Raw genomic sequence first — 25,617 nt, 5'->3', positions numbered from 1 at the left:
GCTTCGAGTGTCTTAAGAATGTGGAAAGTTAAGTGAATTCTGGTGTCCATCAGAGACCAACAGAGGCACCCAAAGAATCCTGAGTCAGAAGCAGAGCTGAACCAGACCACTTGCATCTTGAATTTTCTTTCTAAAAAGTTGCACGGCCCTCTCTGGGTTAGCAACTGAGGCATCGATATCTTATTCAATGAATACTTCGATGTGACATACTTTAGAACTGACAGCTGTTCAGATGAATTAGTCACCTCTCAGATGAGTCAGTTACACACGGAGCTTTTGTTTCCTGAGAACTTAACCTCTTTCCCCGATTCTGGCCTGTCTCCAAAACTACTTCCTTCCACAATATAGTGATATTTCTCTGCATAGATCTCTTTGTTCAGAAGAGGGATCTCTAGCCAACCTCCCAAATTAGAGGATCTCAGAATACCACATCTGGAAGACCCTGAGAGACCTCTTACTGAAGAGATGAGGAAACTGAGACCAGAGAGGATGAGAGATTTGCCCAAAGTCACACAGCAAATTAGCAGCAGAGCTAGAATCAGCACCTTGCCTCTGCGACAGTTTGTTCCCTTTTCATTTACCACTTCATGAGGTTTCTCATCTTCTCTGGAGTAATTCCAAGGTGGGGGGACAAATTTTCCTCATATTTCTCACTCACCAAAGAAAGTTAAGAACACTATATTTCAAACACTTAAATAAAACCTGGTTAAATAAGAAAGAGAATCTTAGTTGAGAAAACCACAAGGCAAGTGACAAGACTTGTTGATTGGAGCAGATGTGAAACAGATACAGCTAGTGTGAATCTAACTGCCTAAAATCTCCAAAAGCATCAATGGGAAACCCACTTGTGGCCCCCAGGGATGCATCACATCCAGTGATGGCATGGACAATGGTGGATGACGGGCCCAAGCCAGAAACAATCCTTTGGGCTTTCTCAATATAGCACTCCAATGGGAAATAAAGCAGACAGATGTGATATCCAATTTTTTTTTAAAAGAAAAAGAAAAAAGAAATCTGTGTACAGATTTTGCTTTCAACAATTCCAACTTTTTTTCTTAGCCTATTTTGCTCCTGGTTTCTAGTGAGCCGAGAATATAATCAACAGATGGGGCCATCCTGAAATTGCCCTGTGAAAAGTTGTGCAAAAGAATTTGACAATTGATATATCATTTGTCATCACTGAAGTCATCATTTCAAGGCTATCGTGCTCTTAATTTCAGCCAGAAACCTTTGAAAAATGGTAGCATTTTCTGGCCTTTGGGAAAGCAGCCATCTTTCCTGACGGGTATCAATTTTAGTTTGGTAAACCACGGCTGTTTCCAGTCAAGTTCAAATGAAAAGCTTGGTTCCACGGCGGGACCTATGGTAGAGAGACCTCAGCCCAATGCCAGAGAGACAGCTTTATTCCCACTTACAGGAGTCCCAAAGCAGGGTTCAAATTTCCTTGAGTCAAAGTACTAAGGCTTTGACTCAGTTTGAAATCAAGGGTTAGGGTTGTCCTTCTTTATCTGTTTGGGTGAAATCAATTTTCTTCCAAACACTATTTACTTTTCACTTCCCTTGAGGGTTTACAGGTATTATAATGGGATTTCACTTATGATCTATGCTTTTTTCCATTTATAGCAATTGTTCTTGAACCTGACCATGCAAAAGAATTACCTGGAGCACTGTTTGAAAAACATAAATTACAGGGCTCCCTCCTCACCTCGGTCACTGAATCCAAATTTCCTGGAATGAGGCCTGGGAATTCATATTTTTATTCCCAAGTGATTCTAATGCCCAGATTTAATAGTCTAGTTACATTTTTCCCTCCCTCCCTCCCTCCCTCCCTCCCTTCCTTCCTTCCTTCCTTCCTCCCTCCCTCCCTCCTTCCCTCCCTTCCTTCCTTCCCTACTTCCTCCCCTCCTTCCCGTCCTCCTTGTGGGCTGCCCTAAAAACCTAAGCACCACATATAATAGTTTTAAAAACAGACAACATTCTCAGTTCCAAATCACCGCCAATTTACAAATAACATCTCAGAAGAAAACATGTCTGTAAACCTGGAACTTCTTATATGGCTACTGGCACCCTAAAGAATTTTGGAATCAGAATTAGAAAGGTGGTTATGTTCTTTCTTCTTGAAGATATCTAGGGAAACAGACATATGTCTAAGCGCAAATTCTCATGCTTTATTTTAAGTCTTTATCATATTCAGAATGGCCAACACATAAAGAATTCAGATGTGGCCTAAATCCTACATACACTTGAAGTTCTGAGTTAGGTTGCTATCATTATCTTCTCTTGTTCTAAACTAACTGACCCTGATTTCCCTCAATCTTTCCTTGCAGGCATTCTCCCTGCTCTTGGATTGCTATTCTCTGCTGCTCCATCAGGTTCTTCAAGCTACTCCTGATTCACCAAAAGGGAGTAATATACCTTCAGGGCCTAAATGTACTAATATAGTTTAGTACATTTATATTATATACTAATATAGTTTGAAAAGAGTTCATATGTCTCTTCAGGAAAATCTAATTTGTTGCTGGCGGAGGACTTAGACAGGTGGACCCAAATCTTAAGATCTACAAATTAATGTTCCAATTCAAACTCCTTTAGAATTCCTTAATTTAGTGGTTCTGCTGCATTTGACCTGCAGACCGTTTCCAGGATTCCTATTACATAAAGATCAGATCTTATTTCAAAGCCACTCATATTTTCCTTTATTCTTTTCTTCCTTTTCCTCCGAATTCTTGAGTTGTTTTAGTTCATCCTCTTTCTCATCATTGGGCTATTCTGTACTTTCCCTCCTGCTGGTCAGTTTTCCCTAATGCTTGCAGTTTTTCATTGAACAATCATGCTTCTGGAAGATTGAAGGATTAGTACCCATTTTCACCCTTTCCTGTATCTGCACCCTTTGCCCCATAACTCTGAGTTCCTTTCTCTAAAAGGCTGACTGTCTACCACCTCCCCTGGGTTTTGGGATTAGCCATTGACTTGCTTTGGCTAATGGCTCACGGGCAGTTCTGAGCCTACGCCTTTTGCCTGTTCAGCCCCCTTGCACCTCTGCCATTGCCGTAAAAGGAAATGGTCACGATTAGTTCATTAGCGCAGGGAAAATGAGAGCAGGCGCATCCAACCTACAGCTTAGAGTCTCTTAGCCGAGCTCGGCCAAAATTAGCAGAGCCAGGCCAGCCCATCCACAAAGACCTTGTAAGACTGAAGGATGCTTCTGTTTACAATGAACCTTTAAAGCAGTTCAAGTGACTAAGAGTATGAGAAAGAACCAATGCTTGACTTCAGAAAAGTGTCTTAGGTGACTGAGTATCCTTTAAGGAAGGAGCAGGGAGAGCTCCTTTCTTCCCTTGGGACTGAAGCTTAAAGATGCTAAATACTGTAGAAGAGAAGTTGCCAGTAAGATGAAGGGAAGCAGAAACTGACATCTAAGGTAGGAAGAAACTCCTCCCTCAAGAGGCCCTAGGGAGGAAATGATGCCCACTGGCAGCCCTGCTGCTACAGAAAAGCAGCTCCAGGGAACACAGCTCCTTCTCCAACAAATGGCCAATGCCCATTTGGCCGATGTCCAGCAAAGCCGTGGTTATGGCAGAAGGAAATGCCCCCTGAATCCAGGCCTAAGCATCCCACCCCCACCCCTTTAGGCTGTTATGATTTCTTTCCTTCTGACTTGGGAATCTCTCTCTTAAATGGCCTCCAAGAGATTGCCTGCATGCATTGAATGAGCCCTTTCTTCTGTTGACTCAAAGGATAAAAAGAGATTCTCTTTATTTTTCGGAGTATGGTCATGCCCACCTGAACCACAAACCAGCTCCTAACTCTTATATCTCGCTCCAATGATTAATTTAGCCAAAACTGAGTCTTGATTTAAGACTTCTCTCCCACGTGTAATGGCTCATCACAGGTGAGAGTTACCACCTATGGGGCTAGAACAACAATATATTTGTATTCAAGCCAAACTGAAACTGCCAGTGTGGTTGAAGACCACGTTTTCTGATGCCATTTAAGAAAACCAGAAAAGGTCACAGAACTGGTTTTATCCTACTTTCCAAATCCTGTCTGCCTTCCATCTGTAATAATACCTACTACATGAAATGAATGCACATGTCAGGCTCAGTGAGAAAAGATATCCAGGTTTTAAAAAAACAATTTTAAATCAAATTTTCTGCCCATCCATGTGCATACTGTCTCCCTCCATACCAGAGGGGGCCTGAAATTCTCATCCCTGTTTCTTCCTCCTGCCTAGAACTCCTCAGCAGTATAATGCTGCCCCATGTGAACCTGAATCACGGTTCCTGCTGTGAATAGACAGTGCCCAGGCCACTTGGTTCCTAGAATTTTGCCAACTTGGACTGGAGAGTAATTCCCCAGCCTCCCTCTGCCAGGCAGAGGTCCCAGCCCCAATCCTTTCATTCAACAAACAGCTATGGAGCATCTGCTTGGTGCCAGACCCATCTGGAGTGTAGTGTAGTAAGAAAGAGAGAGAAAATGGACTGGAACTTTTAACAAGAGTAAAGATAAAGAGATGCTATACGGTATCAACTGTCACTGTAGCTGAAAGCACCATGGACTTGCCACTTTGAGACTTAAAAACAAACCTATAAAACCATGTCTCAGAGCTACCTTTTCCTCTTCAGTTTACTGTCAATATTTCCCATTATCCTTGGCTCCCTCATCTTGTCTAAGATGCAGCAAGGCGAGCCACTTCTGAGGAGAGGGAATCCCCAAGGCTCAGGACTCTGAGCTACTTCATCCCACCCCCTCCCCTTTCTATCTTCTGGGCTTCTAACATGAAGTCCCTTCTTTTCCTGGGGTTCTGGAGGTACTTGTCCTCACAAGCTTGATGTCAGTATTTACAGGATTAAAATTTCTTCTTCTAATGGAATATATATACACATAAACACACACACTAATATATAATTTAGCCTTTCCAATGTTATATATATATGCATATATATATTATTTAGCCTTTATCCTTTGTATTTTAAGAAAAAGTGCGTGTGTACGTGTATGTGTGTGTATGTATATGTACACATACACACACACACACGCACACACACACACCATATAAACTTTTTCTTAGCCAGTTTCCCCCACAAACAAAGCTTGGGCAAGCTGCTCTGAGAACTCTTTAAGGGGCATAAAGGCTCAAGCAAAGTAGGGACACAGGCCTTTGGGGCTTACAGTCAGTCTGCTTTTCCCTTTGGTGATGCTATTGGGGTCCCCTAGGTACCCTCACCAGCTTCATTCACTCTTGGGTACAAATGACTGGTAGCAAGTTAGCTATTACTCTTTGTATTTTAAAAGAGCTCAAAACCTCAGGAGAAAGAGATGACCCTCTCCAAGGTGAGATTTCCAGCAGAATTTGGTGGGATAAGGTGGCAGGGGAGATTTCGTTCTAAGGCATCTCCACACACCATCTTCCCCCACCATCTCACATCCCTGGCTGGGTGCCCTGGGACCTGGCGTGGCTACAGTTCCCAGGTGGAAACCTACATTTATTTTGCTTCTGTCTGGGCCTGGTCAGCCACTGGCCATAGAAAGATCACTTATCTCCCAGACTGAAATGTTCAGAACCTGGTTGAGGACCATAAAGGAAGCAACTCACCCTCTGAGCATTGAAACTAGACAATACAAAGTTACTTTTTAGAGTCCAGGCACACAGCTCACAGAGGTGCCCTCAGTTTCAATTCCAAGATGCTTGGCTACAGTTTTCCCATTTCAAATTGATCAAATGTAGCAAATTTGACAACAGACCCACTAACAGCTAACAGCCTGAGCTCAAGAAGGAAAAAGACAAAAGCTGACAGAAGAACTCAAAAACGGGACATTTAGTGAAGGGGCAAGCTGCTTACCACACCTAGTTGGTCCATGAAGACATCACTGTACTGTGTGAATCCTAATACAATACTTAGTACACAGGGTCAAAATTCTGGGTTATATGGAAAAGTTTCAGTGGCAACAACGTACCTACTCTGTTTAGGAAGATAATTCTAAAGCCCTGGGAAAAGGGGACGGCATTGAGAAACGCCCCCTAGAGGAGAGAGGTGGTTACTGCACTGTAAAGTCACAGCTTGGGGGCCTGGGCTGGAAACCACCTACCTCTGAATGTTCCCTTCAAGTTGTTTGACTCTTAACTCATCCTCCTCAGACTGCCGCCGCCTGGCTTCCTCCTCTTCCGCAGTTCCAGCAGGTACACCCTGCAGCAGCCATTTTTCCCGAAGCACTTTGGACTGTGGGAATGAGCGAAGAGAACAGACTAGATGATACCTTTCGGTCCACACCCTCCTCTCCCTCCGCGGTGTCTCCATCTTAGCTCCGCCCCTCATCAGCGTCCACCTGAATCGCTTCTCACTACTTGGCCCCCTACTTGCCCCTCTCGCCTAAGGCCCAGAGAGCCGCCAAAAGGATTGATTTCCACTTTTCGATTATTAAAAAATTTGAAAACATACAGAAAAACAGAGGAAACTATATGATGCATGCCTGTGTAATCTCATCTGGATTTCACAACTATAAACATTTTGCCATATTTTCCCATATATTCTTTCCACCAAAGCATTTTAAAGTAAATAACAAACATCATGACATGGCACCCATAAATATTTTAGTACGAGTCTCTAAAAAATAAACACATTTTGCTATGCAACTACAGTTCCATTATAACATTTCCTAAGATCACTGTAATATCCAGTCCATCTTAACGTGCTCTTTTTAAAAGATTAATCTATGTCACGCCTCTTCTTAAAAACTCATTTTTAATGACTCCCAACCAACCTCAGCAGTTGTCTCTTAATGGTACTAAAATTATGCACCCCACCTGTGTCGGTGTCCCAATATAATCATGGAGTAAAATGAAAAGTTTTCGTGTTTTGGGTCAGTGGTTAGGAGGGAGTGACTGATTAGTGCTTTGAGAAGGGAAATGAAAACAGCTCAAGAGAAAGGCATGTTGAAACTCCCTAAAATGAAGAGCAAAGCATGTAAGGCATAGGAGAGGATTTTTGATTTGGGTTACCTAGTTGTCATTTGGTGGTTACTGGATGTTTGCCAGAGGCTGGACACCATGGCTGAGCATCCCTGTGGGCAGGTCGGCGGTCATGGGAATGGGCCACTGTGAGGATGCATCACCAATTCTGCCAGAAGAAGGGCATGCGACAAGTTCTTCCCAGCAAGGACTGGAATAATGGCCTTGAAGCCAGTCAACAGAGTAAGTGCTAGGTTCTCTGGCTCCCTGGCATCCCCTCTATCTGAATCTCATTTGAGCTCATTAGTTAGGGTGAGGAAGTGGAAGAAAGGGAGCTCTCATGATGACTAAGAGCCAGGTCATGCATGGCTTGGAACCAATTAAATATGATTTACGGAAGTAAGAGAATGTGGACTATGTCTCTAACATTGTGGACACACAATTCAGACTACTGGTTTCCTTTCGAAAGCTCTTACAAGCGAAAGATACACAAGTCCACAGACTCTCATTTTACATGGGGTTAAGGGCTGTTTATTATGAACCTATAAAATGAGTCACTAAAAATTACTAATATTTAGTAATAGTAAATTAGAATTCATTAATGGTTCTGATCTGCCATTCTACTGAGAAGTCAGGCCACCATTCAGCAGCATGAAGCAAGATGTACAGGAGCAAGTTCTGGTGGCTGGAATTCCTGCACTTCTGGTTGGACCTTTTGTTAGCAACACACCGTCAGGGTGGTGTCCAGGTGGCCATAGTTTTCACTGGTGTTATTCTTCCTTTTGAATTACAAGTCGTCGGCGAAGATTTGTTTGGTCACTCTTAGAGTGCATAGAGAGGCATAATTATAGCTCCTGACCTGCAGCTTTCCCTTCATTAAAGATGCCAGTTTGTTCACATATGATTCTTAACTGTACTGCTCAAGTGACTGCAGACAGGAGCCACCCTCTCACCCCAACGTGCTTAAACAGTTACACAGCATTGCTAACATGTTGCCAGTAAATGTGTTATAAATAGTTTGCAAGCAGCAGAAACTAACACACCATTGTAAAGCAATTATACTCCAATAAAGATGTAAAAATAAATTAATTAATTAATTTAAAAAATAGTTTGCAAGGACTACTCAGAAAAGTGTAAAAAAAATACTTAAAAATTTATAGGGCATTGTTTAATAATATAAAATCATGTGTGAAAGCTCCTGGTGCAATGTGTGTATGTTGGTGGCTCTCCTGTGGGCTGAATTGTGTCCCCGCCCCCAAATTCATACATTGAAGTCTTAAGCCCCACTACTGCAGAATGTGACTATTTTGGAAATAGGGCTTTTAAAGAGGAAATTAACATTAAATGAGGTCATTGGGATGGGCTCTAATCCAATATGACTGGTGTGCTTATAAAAAGAGATTAGGACACAGTCAAGCACAGAAAGATCATGTAAAGACACCTGAGGAAGACAGCTATCAACAAGCCAAGGAGAGGGCATTAGAAGAAACTAACCCTGCTGATACCTTGATCTTGTACTTCTAGCCTCTAGAATTGTGGCAAAATACATTTCTGTTGTTTAGGACACCCAGTCTGTGGAATTTGTTATGGCAGCCCTAGCAAACTACTACGTTCTCCGAAGCTTTATTACAGAGATTCCCCCCACCCCTCACTGGAAAGTGGGAATGGGTGGGGTAAATTGGTTTCTCTTCCTAAGTGGGCTACAGAAGGAAAAAACAAACAAACAAAGAAAACCCTCAGAACCACCATTCTCCACTCAAGCCACTCAAAATTCTCCAGGGAGATCACACTCGCATATGCCAAGAGACCAGGTTGAACAATGGTTAACAGTCTGGATTCTGGAGCCAGTCTGCCCTTTACTAGCTGTGTGACCTAGGACAGGCCCTTAGCCTCACTGAGCCTCAGTTTCCTCATCCGTAAAATGGACACAACAACTGTGCTCATCTCAGAGGTGTGTTATGAGGATTTAAATGAGTTCATACATTAAAAGTGCTGGGTCTATACTTAGTACCATAGGAATGTTTATTCTTGTCGTTCGTCCTGCTCCCTTGGTCTCTCCTCTTTTCACCTGAGAAAGAGCAGGTAAAATGCCACCTGAGAAGCCCTCCTCCACTTCTGCTGGCAGGATTAGTGTCTCCTACAGTGGAGAACATATTCTAGAGCATTCTTTATTTTTAAATATTTATTTATTTGGCTGCACCACATGGCTTGTGGGATCCTAGTTTCACGACCAGGGATTGAACCCGGGCCACAGCAGTGAAAACGCCAAGTCCTAACCACTGGACCACCAGGGAACTCCTAGAGCATTCTTTAGATTGCCCTCAAATTATTTCTTTTTATATCTGCCCCCCCTGTAGACTCCCAGCTCCTCAATGGCTAAGGCCATTCCTTATTCAGTTTTGCATCTCATTGTCTCACCCGGCTCGGTTCCAGTCAATGAATGAGTGAATGGGTGAATTGGAAAATTCTCGATTGTCTTTCACTCTGATTACTTGGGAGGAAGGGGTCACCCTTTCAGAGAGCTTCCTGTGCTAAAACGTTTGACATTAACCTAGTTCCACCCGTGGAAGGTAAAAACCTCAGGATTTTGGGAGACTGACATGCTGGCAACCTCAGACTTGGTGTGTGGACCCTTCTGGAAAGGCAGCCATGGAGAGTCCCAGTTTTCTATGCCCCAGCAGGACATGCTCTACAAGCCAGGGCTTCTTGAAATGCGAGGAAGTGGCTGATTTTGGGAATGTTCTGTCTGCTCTTCTTCAACCAGTGCCTCCTGCCACCAAGGGAAGGGTTGAATTACCCCACCGCACCCCATTTTCTGGCTGATTTAGCCCCAGCCATTGGTCAGTACCTCTGACAAAAGCAGCCTGGTGACCATGAACACCAAAAGCATATGTGCCCCCAGATCTGTCGCTTCGCTGGATACAGCAGTGACATCACCAAAACATCTGCAACAGCTGGAGCTAGGAAGAGAGGATCTAACAGAACAAGACAGTGGGCCTGGTCTCAGGGAAGGTGTTTCACAAAGGTGTTTTGACATTACAAAAACAAAAAAGCTTAGTTGAGTTTTCACTTGGCCCCAAAGTAATTGCTGTCAGGGAAAACCACCAATTCAAATCTATTTGCCTCCAGAGGCTTCCTTAACCTACTCCAGATCCCCTCGTCTTGTACCCTAGAGCTGACTGTGTTAGGGCCTCGGATGTAAGGCACCTGTGCGTACTGATCACGCACGTCCGCCAAAAGCACCACCTTCCCTGTATCGCTCTGGCTCTCATTGGCCGCCTGAGTGTTTCAGAATTTAGTGACAAGTAGAGCTCAGCAGAAGTGAAAACTAAAACCAAAAAGTTTTCTTTTCTTATGCTCTTATTGTCCAAGTAACAAACATCAAAAAAAAAAAAAGTCTATCAAAGCGTGCAGGTACTAAGAACTGTCAAAACTTCGCATTTGTCAAGTGGAGGCAACTGTGAAGAGTCAAGACAAAGAAGCAGCAGACGGGGAGCTGCCAGCTGACACACGGAGTCTTGACAGGGCTCCTGAAAGGCCGATGGAGAGACCTCCTGAAGTAAATCTGGTTCTTGCTCTGTGGGCCGGTCCAGCCTCGGAAAACAAAATTAGAACAGAGCCTCTCAAACTTACAGTCTGTATGAGGATTCCCAGGAGGGCCTGCTATAACACAGATTCCAGGGCCCTGTCCCCAGAGATGTTGACTCTGTGAATTGGGGATAGGGCCTGGGAGTCTGAATTTTAACAAGCTCCCAGGTGATACTGTCACTGATGTCGCCAGACCGAGGACCGCAGTCTGAGTAGCACTGCATAAGGACTACCCAAATGGCTGAGGAATGCAATAAGCTTTCCCGCTGGCTAGCCAAAAGGAACTACTCATCCTCTTGCAAACCTGTCTCTCCTGCATTCCCCATCTCAGGAACAGCAGGGTCCCCATCCATCCCCTACATGCCAGGCACTCCGCCAGGTCTGAAGACACCTCTCAGGAAGACAGGCAAGTCCCCACTCTCACCAAGTCTTCATTCTAATAAACATGGATGCAAGATTATTTCAGACTATGATACATGCCTGGCAGGAGGTCGGCAGGATGATGTGACAAACAGGGACTGAGGGAGGACACTTTAGGTGGGAAAGATCTCTCTGAGTACTTAAACGTTTGAGCTGAGATCTGAGATGACAAGAAGGGCATTCAAGGTGGAGGGATGACAAATGTCATAGCTGGGAAGTGGGACAGAGTTTGGTGACCTTCAAGATTGTCTAATCAAACTTTTTTAATCTACAGATAAGGTAACTAAGCTAAAGCAACAAGGTGATCCAGCTAAGCAGTGAGGAGTGTCCGGTGTGAGTGGGGGACAGTGGAAAGTGGGAGATGAATCAGTAAGTTTTGAAATCTTTTTCTGTTCATTTGTCATTTTTATAAAGTCATTATCTAGCAATCTTTTTTTTTTTTTTTTTTTTTTTGCGGTACGCAGGCCTCTCACTGTTATGGCCTCTCCCATTGCGGAGCACAGGCTCCGGACGCGCAGGCTCAGCGGCCATGGCTCACGGGCCCAGCCGCTCCGCGGCATGTGGGATCTTCCCGGACCGGGGCACGAACCCGTGTTCCCTGCATTGGCAGGTGGACTCTCAACCACTGCGCCACCAGGGAAGCCCTCTAGCAATCCTTTTTACCTTATAGTTCTGGCTTTGGTGTAAAAATTAGCCAAGACTTTCTCATTCTAAGACTTTTATCTGTGATTTCTTCTTATATTGTTGTGATTTTACTTTTTACTCCAAATCATTCATCCACCTGTAATCGGGCTAAAGCTGACATTGGCTGCGTTAGTGGGTGATGTTGGGAATCTGGCTAAATTCCATCTCCTAATAAAAAATGGCTTAAACATAGGGTGCCACAATGGTTGTGATGTGTTCTCATGCACTTGTGTCCCCTTCTCTATTCTCCTTCCCCTCCCCCGATCACATCCCTTCCCCCACATTGACTCCCAATAAGATCTTTGGTTTTGTTACATGATTCAGGCCACACAAAAGCCGATCCAAGACTTCCGATAGAAGAAACCAAGTTTTAACTTCCACTCAAGCTCTGTTTACGGGGCCTGGGGGAGACGTGATGGGGAAAAGGATGAGACATAAAGTTCCTTTACATCTTGTCCCCTGCCTGCCTGGTCAATATTTTCAAATTTGAACTTGGCCTTTTGCACAGACTAACAACCAAGAAAAGTCTAAAATTAGTTTGAACGGTTCACAATAGTGAGAAACACTGTAATGTCTTTGCAAGCAAGGCTCCTGATACCTTTGGGCTATTCAGCAAATGACCTTGGTGGGTTGACAATAAATATCTCGCAGGGTCACAATTCATTCCTTGATTTTTTTTTTTTTTCCATTCAGTCTTCTGGAGAGAAAAGGCTGTGGTTTTTAAAATATAATGACAATTTTCATGGCTTGGATTAGGAAAAAACTCTAGTCAGGGTTCCTGCTCATGAATAAATAATTCAAAGACAGCTTATGTATTGAAGATGTGGTTATTAGCAACTGGATTCTGACCATGCTGACTATGTTATACAAACCTTTATAAATGTGACAGTCCCAAAGGGATTCATGTGGCAATATGTACTGAGTGCCTTTTCTTGCTGGGACCTTGAAATGACCAATGAAAGAGACAGATCTCTGGCAATTCAACCAAGGGGCAAAAGGGAATATTAAATTCAGTCTGTCTGGTATAATCCAATAGTTGATTTATTGTTTTAAACTCACATGATCACAAGTCACATAATAAAAACAATAAAAATAAGTAATTGTTTCCATGGAATTAAAAGCCAAGACAATTTTTCAGAAGAAGAATAATGATGGCTCTTGCTTTATGAGATATTATAATATATTAAAAGGCAAGGGGGATTAAAGAGAATGGAGTTGGCCCAGGAATGGCAGATTAATGGAATAAAAAGAACCCACAAATAGCAGACTCGAGTGTAAGTGAGAAATATGTATATAATAAAGAAGACATTTAAATCAGTGGGGAAAAGGATGAATTAATCAACAAATCATGTTGAAGCAACTGTCTCACCATCAGTAAAAAGTAAAGTTATTCCTATCTTATTCCTTACAGGAAAATAAATTCTAGATTTTAATCCTAAAACTACTGAAGTATAAGAAACATCATAGATAAGTGTTCAAGATGAAGGTGTTCTTTCCAAGGACGACATCAAGGTCAGAAATTATAAAGTAAATGAATGTTACATGTGATTTCATAAAAATTATAAAATTTTGTATGAGAATTTAAAAGAACCCATATACAAAAATCAAAAAAGAGATAAAGGCTAATGCATTTTGGAGACTAATGTTAATATAATTTCATTTTACTCACAGGCTGATGAGGCCTGTGGTGAGGGTTCCATATCTTAATCCATAAAAATATATTGGGTTATATCTGGGTGCAGAGCAGACAATTGATATGTTTTTCTTTATATTTTGCTGTACTTTTGAATTTCACTCTTGCAATGATCATACATTCCTTCCTTTTATTATCAGCAAAAGTAATACGGCTATTAAAACTGCCTACTGGTCCCATATGTGAGCATTTCTTGGAAATTCTCGCATCACAAATGTCAGATACTCAATACAGCTAAGGATCTTATAAAAAGAAATCTGAGTTTAATTTGGCTAGGACGTCAAAGTACCTGGAGGTTTCCTAATCACTGGGGTGTAGCAGCTAAAATTTAACATTTTCTTCATCGCCTTATAGAATTTGCTTATCATTCATATAAAAAGTAATGATATTCCATTTTGTGGAGTTACTATATAGCCCTAACTATTGCAATTAGGAAATATATTAGTCAAATATACAAGTATCAAGATGATTGCATTGCAAAATTTATTTGTTTTGACAAGAGACCAGTCAATCTGTCTAAATAATTCGTAGCTCATTGCATGAGAGTACACATCCAAAGACTATTTGATAATGAGAATTATATCTTAATAAATATGAAATCAAATTCTAATGCTTTTCTATTTAACTTTGCACTGAGAATAATTTTTCTTAGAGCACATCTGGAATTTTGAAAAATGCTAAAATAAATAGCAATTCCTGACATATTTCTTAATATTTTCTACTTCAAGGAACTACGAATCATCACTGTGGCACATCTCCACATGGTCCAAACTTTCCAGAGCCCATGAAAATATACTTAGAGTAAAAGAGGCAGTGATGATAGTAATTGACATCTTTCTAGACTAATTATATCATTTGGAGGAAACAGTGTCCTGGAGAAAGCATGGTTATGGAGACAGTGCTGGGGTTCAATCGGGCTCCCCCACTCAGAGTCTCCCTGTTCTTGGGCAGATTACTTGTTCTCACCAGTTTGTTTCCTCACCTGTAGGATGGGGAGAGTAGTATCTACTATGTGGTCATTATTGAGGGGATGTATTTAAAGGCACATATTGGGCACTGAAAGAAAATGATGACTATTACTGAGAATGGACACGGGGATGACATGGCTGCTATGCTGCCATCAGGAAGCTGGCTGAGTCTCTACCAAGAGCTCACGGGGGAACTATAACCTCAATGAATTTACTACCATCCGGGGGTGAGGCTGCTAAGCCCTGAACAATGATCACAGGGAAGACGACTCCCATTATTTAAGGTCAGTCAACAGTTAACTGACTGAAGGTAGAACATACTCATTTCTCGTGCCTGAAGTGATCATCTATCTCTCTCAATCAGGCACCACCCTCCTTATTATTAAAATAACTCTATTTGGGGGAGGATGGACTCAGAACAAAGAGAGGCAGACTCATGAGGGAAGTGTCACCTGCATCACGGTGAGGCCAGTGACTGTCCTCACCTTACCACAGACACCACTTCACCAGAGCAGAGACACTCGGGGCCTCCCAGAGCTGGGGTCCCTCTCCAGGGTAGCACCCAATAAACCACCTTTGCAACCTCTGAGCTTCCCTTTTTCCTTGTTCAAGGCTAGTGGTCCACCCTTACCACAGAGGTCCTCCCTAGTAAGAGAAATTATAATGCACTGGTCTCCACTTATTAAATTTCCATCATTTCCAATCTTTTCTCCCCAGGTATAGCAAGGTAACCTTGGTGAAAGTCCTGGGTGTTCCCTTAAATAGTCAATCTCATCAACTGTGTGAGAATTTTAGCAGGATAACCATAGAGAACTATCTTATTCCCTTGTTTCTAAGTCTTTGAAGGAATCTCACTGCTTCCCCATGCAATACTAAGTCATCTGTACTGTTGTTTCTGTTGATTGGATGGATGAAAAACGGACAGATGGAATATGAAAAGAATATTGTAACACTGGACTGGATCAGCAATGAATGAATCCTTGGTATCTTATCTGACACCCAGAAAGATAAAAGGTAAGACAAAAGAAACTTGATCTGCTGACGTACATTGCCAGACTTTTGATTCAAGGAATGCAGAAGCAAAGAACCGCATTGAGCTGAAAGAGGAGAGAGTCTGTCTAGCCAAAAACAGCCTCTCATTCTTTCATTCTTCTTGTTCAAAAGTTCACCTTTTAAGCAAGAATGATGAGGTTGAATATATTTTGGTCTCTAATAAGGAGTGAGTTGACTATACTCTGAGCCAGAGATCCAGCTCTGTCCAGATTGACCTTGAACAATTCACTCGGTTCTATTAAGTGTGTTTAAGCCCCCCCCTCTCTGTAAGAAGAGGATGCTAACTTTAGCCCTCAATCCTCCCTCAGGAATGTGGTAAGGAAAGAGTAGTGGCATACAGGGTAGATGCAAGCTTCCCACAAAGAAAGGTCCATAAATGGATTTACACGATGAGCAGAAAGAAACAGGCAATATTCTCGGTATCGTGCTGCCATTCTTCCTTTAAAACACCTTTCTCTAGTTAAAGCTAATGGTGAACTGATAAATATGTGAAGCAGATTTAGGTCATGCTGCTATTTATTTTTTTTATTTTAATAGATCTTTATTGGAGTATAATTGCTTCACAGTACTGTGTTAATTTCTGTTGCACAACAAAGCGAATCAGCCATATGCATACACACGTCCCTACATCCCCTCATGCTGCTATTTAAGATCAGGAACTCGCCTGCTGATAATTTTATTCTGAGGATTCATTCAGCACAACCCCGTCTTCTAGAAAAGAATGGGAAACGCAACCATGAAGGTTCATCTTGTTAAAAAATAATCCACACCTAGCATCACCTGGAGAGTCAGCCCTACCTTCCCAACTAGCCCTCTGAGCGATGCAGTTTCTGTACATGTAATGTCACGGCAACTTGGTGTGAGCACGAGAGGGTTTTTCTAAAAAAGCCCAGGAGCGGTGGAAAGCAAGCAGCGACTCCCAGCTGGCCACTGGTCATACTATTCTCTGAGCCTGCAGAAAGCAACATTCTGCAACCAGTGAGGTCCTTGTGACAGTGACAGAGCTTTCTCCTGGGTTGTCATCAATTATGATGCTTAAGTGCATTATGTTTTAAAGAAAAATAAATAAATAAGCATCTCTCTCTCTCTCTCTCTCATGGTGCAATGGAAACCAATCAAGTCAAATCATTTCAATACTGTCTTTGACAGTGTTCTAACAGGACACTTTCAAAATTGTTAAAGTAGAAAGAAAACACGTGAATAACCTGAAGTGCCCAGCACTGCTCATTTATCAGACCACACACTGCTCTTATCTCCCTTTTCTCCAGATCAAGAAAGAAAAGATTAATATTTTTAATTTAGTAAAGAGCATGTTAAATGTATCTTTGGGAACCTCTGTACACACACACACACACACACACACACACACACACACACCATCTATGTTTTGGAGACACAGCCCTGGATCACTGCCTCACCCACCATGTGGAAATTCTCCAATTTCTATATATAACCACCACAGTTCACAGGCACACACACCCCCAACCCATCCACAGGCACCTATCAGCTCATCATGCTTGCAGAAATTGGAATGCTGTAACAATGCCCTGAATTTGAGAAATTCACAAGCCCAGAGATGGTTTCCTGACAATGAAAAAGGGCTGGTGCAGCCCGCGGCGGCACCTTCACACCAGGGCAGGCTCTGCCCAGCTCTCTGGCGTGTGATCTGCATGTCTAATAATGGAACAGGTTTGTGGGATCAGCCGCTTACCTTGGAATGCTGCAGCAGAAGTATCTGCTCGTCCAGCTCTTGGCGCTTGCCTTCTATTTCCGTCTGCCTCTTTCTTTTTTCCTTGAAAATAAAAAGAGAGAGAGAGAGGCTGTAAGAGTGGGTGGGTGTTGGCTCCAGGAATCTGAAGGTAGGAAGCAGCAGCAGCTGTACACATCTGTAGAGACCCTTCCAGAGATGCTGGGCACACACACTGTTGTCACCTGCCCCTTCGTGTCTGGGTGTGTTGTAAGCAGCAGCCTTCTCTTAACATGTCTGCTGTGGGCTCGGTGAGTGGGAGAAATTCTCTTCACTCAGCCAAGCTGCAACAATTTAATCCAGAAGAAAAGGCAGCTTCTACACACACACACACACACACACACACACGCATGCACACATGCACGCACACACACACAGAGTCATGTTCTGTGCAGTGTTAATTCAGAGACAAAGAATAAAAATGTCTCAATTGTGAAGACAGAGGTTGTTTTCAACTGCAAAGATGATAGAATAAACAGTGGGAAATTCTGGGGTTAGATTCCTGTTATCAAAATACTACCTATAAATAATGCAACGCAATTTCAAATTTTATAGGACAAATCATCCAGTTGGACCTACCAAACAATGCAAATTAGATGGGTGATGTTTGTTTAAATTCATCTTGGAGGGAGCACTTCATGTTGGGAGGGCTTGCTGAGGTTATGGTAAATGTGAAGTCTAGACTTGGTCTGCCTGGGTCCACCTGCCAGCTTTTCTATTTGCTACTTGTGTGACCTCTGACGAATCCTTTTACCTCCCTGGGTCTAAGTCTTCTCTCGCATAAAGAGGAGGTAAGAATTGTACCTAAACCATATGGCTGGGGCACGGATTAAGTGAGATGATATATGCAAAGGACCTAGAACAATGACCTAGCACACAGTAAATGCTCAATAAGTATTATTTGCCATTAAACTTACTGTCACATGTTTACTTCTAGGCAATGCCTAGAAACTGGTTTTAAAGGGATGTATTTCCCTTGTATTCAGAGCATAACTGTTCCATTGGAGAGTATGCTTATTATTTTTCTTCTCTATACATCTCCAATATAGACAATAAACATCACATAAAAGTGATTAATTGAAGAATAGAAAGGATTGTCCTTATGATACCTTACTTGTTCAGTGTTTTGTTTCCAAAGTGCATAAGGGGGTGGTTTTTTGAGACATTTACTGCAATGGATTATTTCCCTTACTCACATATGCAGGGGAAACTTGTTGGACAAGACATAATGGCATTTTACACTACAACAGCCAAATCCTGGAGAAGACAATAATGTAAAAGCCTGGTTCTTCTGCTCTGTGTTAAGGGAAACTTTTATTTTATGTAGTTGCTATGTTTCTGGGGATGTGCTTGTACCACTGCTATTCAAATCAACATAGTAATAATTTATGTTATAACCAAGTTTTTCTGTGTAATGCACAGACTTTTAAGAAATAGTAGCTTATAATCTCAAGCCACTGGGACATAATATCCAAGTCAGGGACATAACCTCTCTGGCAAAGTGAGGCCTGAGGACATTTTAGGAACTTACTAGTTACCGAAGAACTCCAATCCATGGTGCATCACTGATGCTGCTAATCCCAGAGGATGTCCAAGAACACACAATATATGGCAACAGATGGGAAAAGTGAGGACCACTGAGGAGAGCCCACCTATCCAGCAACTCAAAGGAATGTAAGTAAGTGCACCCACTATGGAAAACAGTCTGGAGGTTCCTCAGAAAACTAAAAATAGAATTATCATATGAATCCTACTCCTGGGCATGTACCCAGACAAAACTATAATTCAAAAAGATACACACACCCCTAAGTTCATAGCCGCACTATTCACAATAGCCAAAACGTGGAAACAACCTAAATGTCCATCAACAGATGAATGGATAAAGAAGATATGGTACATATATACGATGGAATACTACTCAGAAATTCTAGAATTTCTCAACAGTAGGTTTACTGTCTTTCATTCCCACAGTCTATCAAGGTACGGAGTTGTCCTATATTTAAATCCAGAATCAAGACATAGTATGTCGGGGACTTCCCTGGTGGCACAGTGGTTAAGAATCTGCCTGCCAATGCAGGGCACATGGATTCGAGCCCTGGTCCAGGAAGATCCCACATGCCGGGAAGCAACTAAGCCCGTGTGCCACAACTACTGAGCCTGCACCCTAGAGCCCACGAGCCACAACTACTGGTCCTGCGTGCCACAACTACTGAAGCCTGCACACCTAGAGCCCATGCTCTGCAACAAGAGAAGCCACCGCAATGAGAAGCCCGCACACCGCAACGAAGAGCAGACCCCGCTTGCTGCAACTAGAGAAAGCTCGTGCGCAGCAACGAAGACCCAACGCAGCAATTAATTAATTTTTAAAAAAAGAATCAAAGAAAAACATAGTATGTCACGGGTACAAGATGCTGATGACTCAATAATTCCATCCATGTTAATTGAGTTCTGTGTGTGCTACAGACTGAATGTTTGTGTTCTCCCCAAAATTCGTATTTTGAAACTTAATCCCCAAGGTGATAATGGTATTAGGAGGTGGGACTTTTGGGAGGTGATTAGGTCATGAGGGTGGAGCTCATGAATGAGATCAGTGCTCTCATAAAGAGACCCCAGAGAGCTCTTTCACCCCTTCCACAGTGTGAGGACACAACAGCAAGACAGCTGCCTGTGAACCAGATGCAGGCCCCCACTAGACACCAAATCGGTGGGTGCCTTGATCTTAGACTTCTAAGACTTCTTAGAACTGTGAGAAAAAAAATTCGGTTGTTTATAAGCCACCCAGTCTATGGTATTTCATTAGAGAAGACTGAATGTACAAAGACAATGTTCTAATTACAGATCTGGTCATTTGCAAATCCTTCCTAGGCTTTCCCACCTCTGAGCCTTTGTTCATATAAAGTTCTCACTCTGCACAATGCCCTCCATCATATTGGTGAACAATGCTTTGAACAGAAGAAACATCACCAGATGGTACAAGCGGGGAATCTTTATATGAGTAGACTCATTGGTGGTCACTGTGAACAAATATGATCATGAAAGATGCAGGTTTTAAGTTAGTTCTTTAAGGAACTAACTAAGGTAGGAATTAGGTCAATACAGATTAATGGGCAGCACATTCCAAGGAATGTGTAAGGGCAGAAATACACTGCATATTCCAGGGACAACGAGGAGAGAAATAAAACTCAGGTGCAAGGCTTGCCTTTAGGAATAGAGATCGATGATTCAAAAGACTGGCTAGGACTAGACCTCTGAGGGCCTTGGATGCCAGGCTAAGAAGCTTGGATTTTATTACACGGACAATGTAACCTCATTGTAGGGTGCTAAGCAAGAGGGTAATACGGTGAAATGGCATTTTAGGAACATTATCTGGCACTGGTATATCGGATGGATTAATAGGAATTGGGATACATTTCCTGTAAATGGCCAGATAGTAAACATTCTAGGTTTTGTGGGACATACAGTCTCTGTTGCAACTACTCAGTGCTGCCATTGCAGTACAAAAACAGCTGTAGACAATCTATAAATAAATGAGCGTGTCTGTGTTCTAATGAGCCTTCATTGACAAACACAGGTGGGGGCCAGATTTAGCCCATCTTCATAGTTTGCTGACCTCTGGATGAAAAGATCATTACATGTCTTAGAAAGAAGTCCTACACTGTTCGTGGAAATGTAAATTGGTGCAGCCACTATGGAAAACAGTCTGGAGGTTTCTCAAAAAACTAAAAATAGAGTCACCATATGATCCAGCAATCCCACTCCTGGGCATGTATCCAGACAAAACTATAATTTGAAAAGATACATGCACCCCAGTGTTCACAGCACCACTACTTACAATAGCCAAGACATGGAAACAATCTAAATGTCTACTGACAGATGAATGGATAAAGAAGATGTGCTGTGTCTGTATATATACAATGGAATATATATATATATATATATATATATATATATATATATATATATACACACACAATAGAATACTACTCAGCCATAAAAAAGAATGAAATAATGCCATTTGCAGAAACATGGGTGGACCTAGAGATTATTGTACTAAGTGGTCAGAAAGAGAAAGACAAATACGATGATATCACTTATGTGTGGAATCTAAAATATGACACAAATGCACTTATTTACCAAGCAGAAACAGATGCACAGACATAGAGCAAAGACTTGTGGTTGCCGGGGGGAGGGGTAATGGGGGAGGGATGGATTGCCACGATGGGGGGTGGGGGAGTTTGGGGTTAGCAGATGCAAACTATTCTACATAGAATGGACAGACAACAAGGTCCTACTGTATAGCACAGGGAAATATACTCAATATCCTGTGATAAACCATCATGGAAAAGAATATGAAAAAGAATGGATATATATATCTGAATCACTTTGCTGTACACCAGAAATTAACATTACATTGTAAATCAACTATACCTCAGTAAAAAATACATTTTAAAAATGTCTTAGGAGGATACAACATTCACCCTGTGGTATGGTGGGGATGGATGAACTAACAAGCCCATCCTAGCTCAGAGCTGTTCCACTCAGATTGGGAAGAAAAGGACAAATACAAATAGAGTTGATGAGGCTCAGGTCTAATAAGATCTAGAGGGTGGGGCAATATGGTATCTTGGCTCTAAGCCACACAGAGAGCACTGGTGCAGGAACGGGCAACGGGGGAAAGTGGTGCTTTCCCACTTATTCTGTATTCACATCTTCCCTGAGGAAACTCCATATTGGGTTGAAGGTAGAAATCAAAGAGTTGTTAACATATGCAACCAGGGGCTGCCCTGGTGGCGCAGTGGTTGAGAGTCCGCCTGCTGATGCAGGGGACGCGGGTTCGTGACCCGGTCCGGGAAGATCCCACATGCCGCGGAGCGGCTAGGCCGGTGGGCTGTGGCCGCTGAGCCTGCGTGTCTGGAGCCTGTGCTCCGCAACGGGAGAGGCCACAGCGGTGAGAGGCCCGCGTACTGCAAAAACAAAAACAAAAACATATGCAACCAGGCATCAGTATCAGCATGTTCTCATCTGTGTTCTATCTGATGAAGACTCTGGGCTTAGCCCTGTCACAAGGCTAAGGCTATGGCTACTGTGGGATCCTTTATGTCCCCTTCCACAGTGATGGAGTTAGGTCTTGAAATCACTCCTGACGGGACAAGAGGTAAGATGTGCAATCAGCCTGCGTACAGAGTTAGATACGAGCCATAGTACATACAGCAAGTTCGAGGGGGCCACCATTGGCTTCCTGACGCTTGCTTGCTTGGTCCAGGCCATGCTCCTTACCTGGCGAGCTTGCTGCTTCCCAGACTTCTCCTTCCCTTAATCAAGGCAAAACCACTAGCTCTTAGGTTCTCTTCTCACTCCTTCTCAAATGTCTAAATGTAGACATTCAGCCTACATGATTTTCTTTACTCTCATCAACTATACAACCTATACAATATCAGTACAGATAACTAGCAGATCTATATTTTCAGCCTAGATCTCTCCTTTGAGCTCCAGGTTCCCCTATCCAACTGCCAAATGTTCATGTCCAGTGCCTCAAACCTAACCCTTGAGTCATCCTCTCAGCCATCCCTCCTCCCCTACTCTCACACCTGTTCCTTCTGTATTCCTCATCTCAGAAAATGACATGACCCAAGTTGGAAATCTGATTTATTCTAGACACTCCACTGTCTTAAAAGACCAAGTCCTGATGATACTGCTCGTCATTTTCCACGCCTTCTACTTCCCCACTAGAACCTTTATTACAACCTTAACATTCCCTCCTTTATCTTCCCACCCCACCCCCACGTAGACTACTCTACATCAGTATCTTTCGCATGCTATAGCGCTGAACTGTTCATACTCTCTTTCCACCTGGATTACTGCAGTGGTTTCCTCACTATCCTTCCTGCCTCTGAGGCTTGGCTCTGAGTAAGTCACCCTCTGCTTTAGTGATATTCTAAAATGGAAATCTGACTGCTTCCATCCCTGGCCTAAAATCCCAGAAATGTCTCTCATTGCCTACAGTGCAAATAGTAAGTTCCTTCCCATGGCCAAGAGGGCCCTCTGTATCTCACAGTTTCATCTCAAGCCCTGACCCCCCTAATCATATGCTCCAATATCAACACACGATCTGAAGTGTCCTGATCTGCCAGGTGGGTTCATGCCTTCCTGGTTTTGCTCTTACTGCTTCCTCTAACAATAATGGATTTCCCTCACTCCTTCATCTAATGAAAACCTTTTTCTCTTTGACAACACAGCTTAAATATCCATAAAGCTTGAGCAACCACCTGCCCAGTCTTTCTTCCATCAGGGAACCCACATACCCTCACTATAAATGGTGGTGGAAACGCCAGTTATGATTAGTCACATATAGCCCAGCTCATTCCTGCCACCAGGACTTGTGTGTGATACAGGTTAGGACAATCAAACTACCTTATCTCGTTGCAGTAGGGACTGGTCCAGGGAGCAGCTAAAGGACCAAAGCAGAACCAAGAAGAGACATTTCTAGGAATAGACACATGAATACTGGGAGAGAAAACTCCCTTTTCACTAAGGTTAAGCTGGGATGATGTCTATCTGAGTGGCAATTTTCCCAAGACACATGGAAGAAACACATCCATGCTGGAGAAAGGTTAACCCACAGAGAGAAGCAGAGCTGGAAGACAAGAGAAAGGAGGATCCAAGTGAGATTGTTTGAGTCCCAGATCTAGTTATGCATGAAGCCAGAACCATCCGTGGGCTTCCTAGATTATATACACTCATAACCTCCCTTCTGCTTAAGCTAGTTTGAGTGGTGTTTCTCTCACTTGCAGCTCAAAGAGTTCTGACAAGTACAGAGAACTTTTCTGCTCCCTCCAAAGGGAATTCATCACCCCTTCCTTCTTTCTTCCCTTCATGGGCTGTGGATCTTTCTATATTAGTAGCTCGAGCACTTTAGGACTTTATGCACTTAACTGTTTACACATCTTCTCCCTCTACCAAACTATGGGCATCTTGAGGACAAGGATATTGGCTCATGCATCTCCAAAGTCTAGACTGTTGCATGGTAGAGACACGTAACAGACACTCAGTAAGAATCTTTGAATGAGATATTTGTTCTCCTCCCATCATGTTCCTGTCTGTCCAGATCCCTCATTCAAGTGCATCATGAATTTGCACTCATGATTTCAATGGCAGTAAAACACCTCACTGAAAACACATTAGCCGTCAGTCCACAAAACCAGAAGTATCTTTCTGTTGAAGATGTCAGCCCATATGGAATAAACCTTTATGGCTTTGCACAGAAGACAAGAGTTGAAAAATCTCATTCTGGGAAAGAATCATGGAAAGCTCACTCTGGGGAGAAAGGCTGGGGGAAATAGAAATTCCAGGGAAAGCATAACGAGCTGACAGTAGCAAACTATTCAGGGGGAATGTGCCTCAAGAGACATCTGGAATGAAGTGGCCTCAATCCATTAGGAAGATTTCCAGATCCTTCCACGATCTGGGAGGCCTAGCAAGCCACTTTCATCATCTTTCTGTGAATTACGTATTTTCCTGGCACGTATTTTCTGGAAGTATTGCAACATTATGAAACTGTAAACTCTCAGTGTAGTTAGGAGCCACCATATAGAATGGAGGACACTGTTCGAAGGCAGCTAATAAGTATGATGGGAAGACAGGTATTAGAAGTAGTTAGGAAGCCCATGTCCACCCTGGTGCAGCTTTAGGCAGACTCCCTCTGCTCTCCAGTTTAATGCTGCTGTAGAACCAACGCCATTTATATGTCTGAGGAAACAAAAGGAAGACGGTCAGTCTGAAAACTGAGAACCTGAGTGACCAGGTATAAAACAATAAAGAGGTGCCCACTCAGCTTCGTCCAACTGCCTGTCCAGCTAACTTGAATGCTGAATTTGCTCAGCAAGACACATCCCCATTAGAAATCAGTTAACTGATCTCAATGCCATTAGATATTAAGACCCTCTCTCCTGTCTCTGACTTCGAGGTCACCCATTATGATTTTGATTATATTCAGGCTTTGAAAGTAGTTACCTAAATGGAGAGATAACACTCGTTAAGCTCCCTGCAATGTCATCCACTATAAATAAACGGGCACTTGGGTTTGTAGTTGAGTGTACTAAAAAGTTTTAAGTTCGTATGTAGTTTTCTGATCTTACAAAATTAAGTAATGGAATCTAGAGTCAGTTTAAAAGGCTTTGGTCAACAGGACAAGTAATTAGATTTCCTGTAGTCACACTGTTCTACCCCGCCATGCACCCGCCCAACCCTCAACACCACCACGTGGAGCAGAGAATTCTACAGCTATATTCACCCCTCATTGCTTAGTCTAGATCAGCATCTCCACGTAGGTAAATTCTCTTTTATTCACCTGACTACTTGGCCTTGAGCTTGCCAGCTTTTGGTAAAGGAGGGAAGTGCTTGCTTTGTATTGTTTTTAACAGAAATTATAGAGTCAACAGAAAGAATTTTAAATAGGAAAAGAAGACATTGATTAGTTCAAACTTCATGACTGGTTTTTGAAAGGATAATATCACAC

At 42.6% G+C, this 25,617-nt stretch overlaps 2 protein-coding genes across 2 annotated transcripts in view; both read right to left on the bottom strand.

The window, feature by feature from the left end:
• LOC136124125 (PALM2-AKAP2 fusion protein) overlaps positions 1-17,141 on the bottom strand; it is a 269,905-nt gene extending 252,764 nt beyond the window's left edge. Inside the window, exons 1-2 of the mRNA XM_065878539.1 lie at positions 17,067-17,141; positions 6,091-6,221 (exon numbers count right to left, since the gene is read on the bottom strand). The gene's annotated coding sequence lies outside the window, so the exon portion shown is untranslated. The remainder of the gene's footprint in view (positions 1-6,090; positions 6,222-17,066) is intronic.
• The window catches only part of LOC136124126 (PALM2-AKAP2 fusion protein-like), a 153,184-nt gene that overhangs the window by 53,755 nt on the left and 73,812 nt on the right, over positions 1-25,617 (bottom strand). Inside the window, exons 2-3 of the mRNA XM_065878541.1 lie at positions 17,067-17,147; positions 6,091-6,221 (exon numbers count right to left, since the gene is read on the bottom strand). Of these exons, the coding sequence (XP_065734613.1) occupies positions 6,091-6,221; positions 17,067-17,147 (212 nt within the window). The remainder of the gene's footprint in view (positions 1-6,090; positions 6,222-17,066; positions 17,148-25,617) is intronic.

The sequence above is a fragment of the Phocoena phocoena genome, chromosome 6 (genome assembly GCF_963924675.1).
Source record: "Phocoena phocoena chromosome 6, mPhoPho1.1, whole genome shotgun sequence".
Taxonomy (NCBI): domain Eukaryota; kingdom Metazoa; phylum Chordata; class Mammalia; order Artiodactyla; family Phocoenidae; genus Phocoena; species Phocoena phocoena.
Note: the sequence above shows the minus strand (reverse complement) of the source record. Positions and strands in the feature narration are given on the sequence as shown.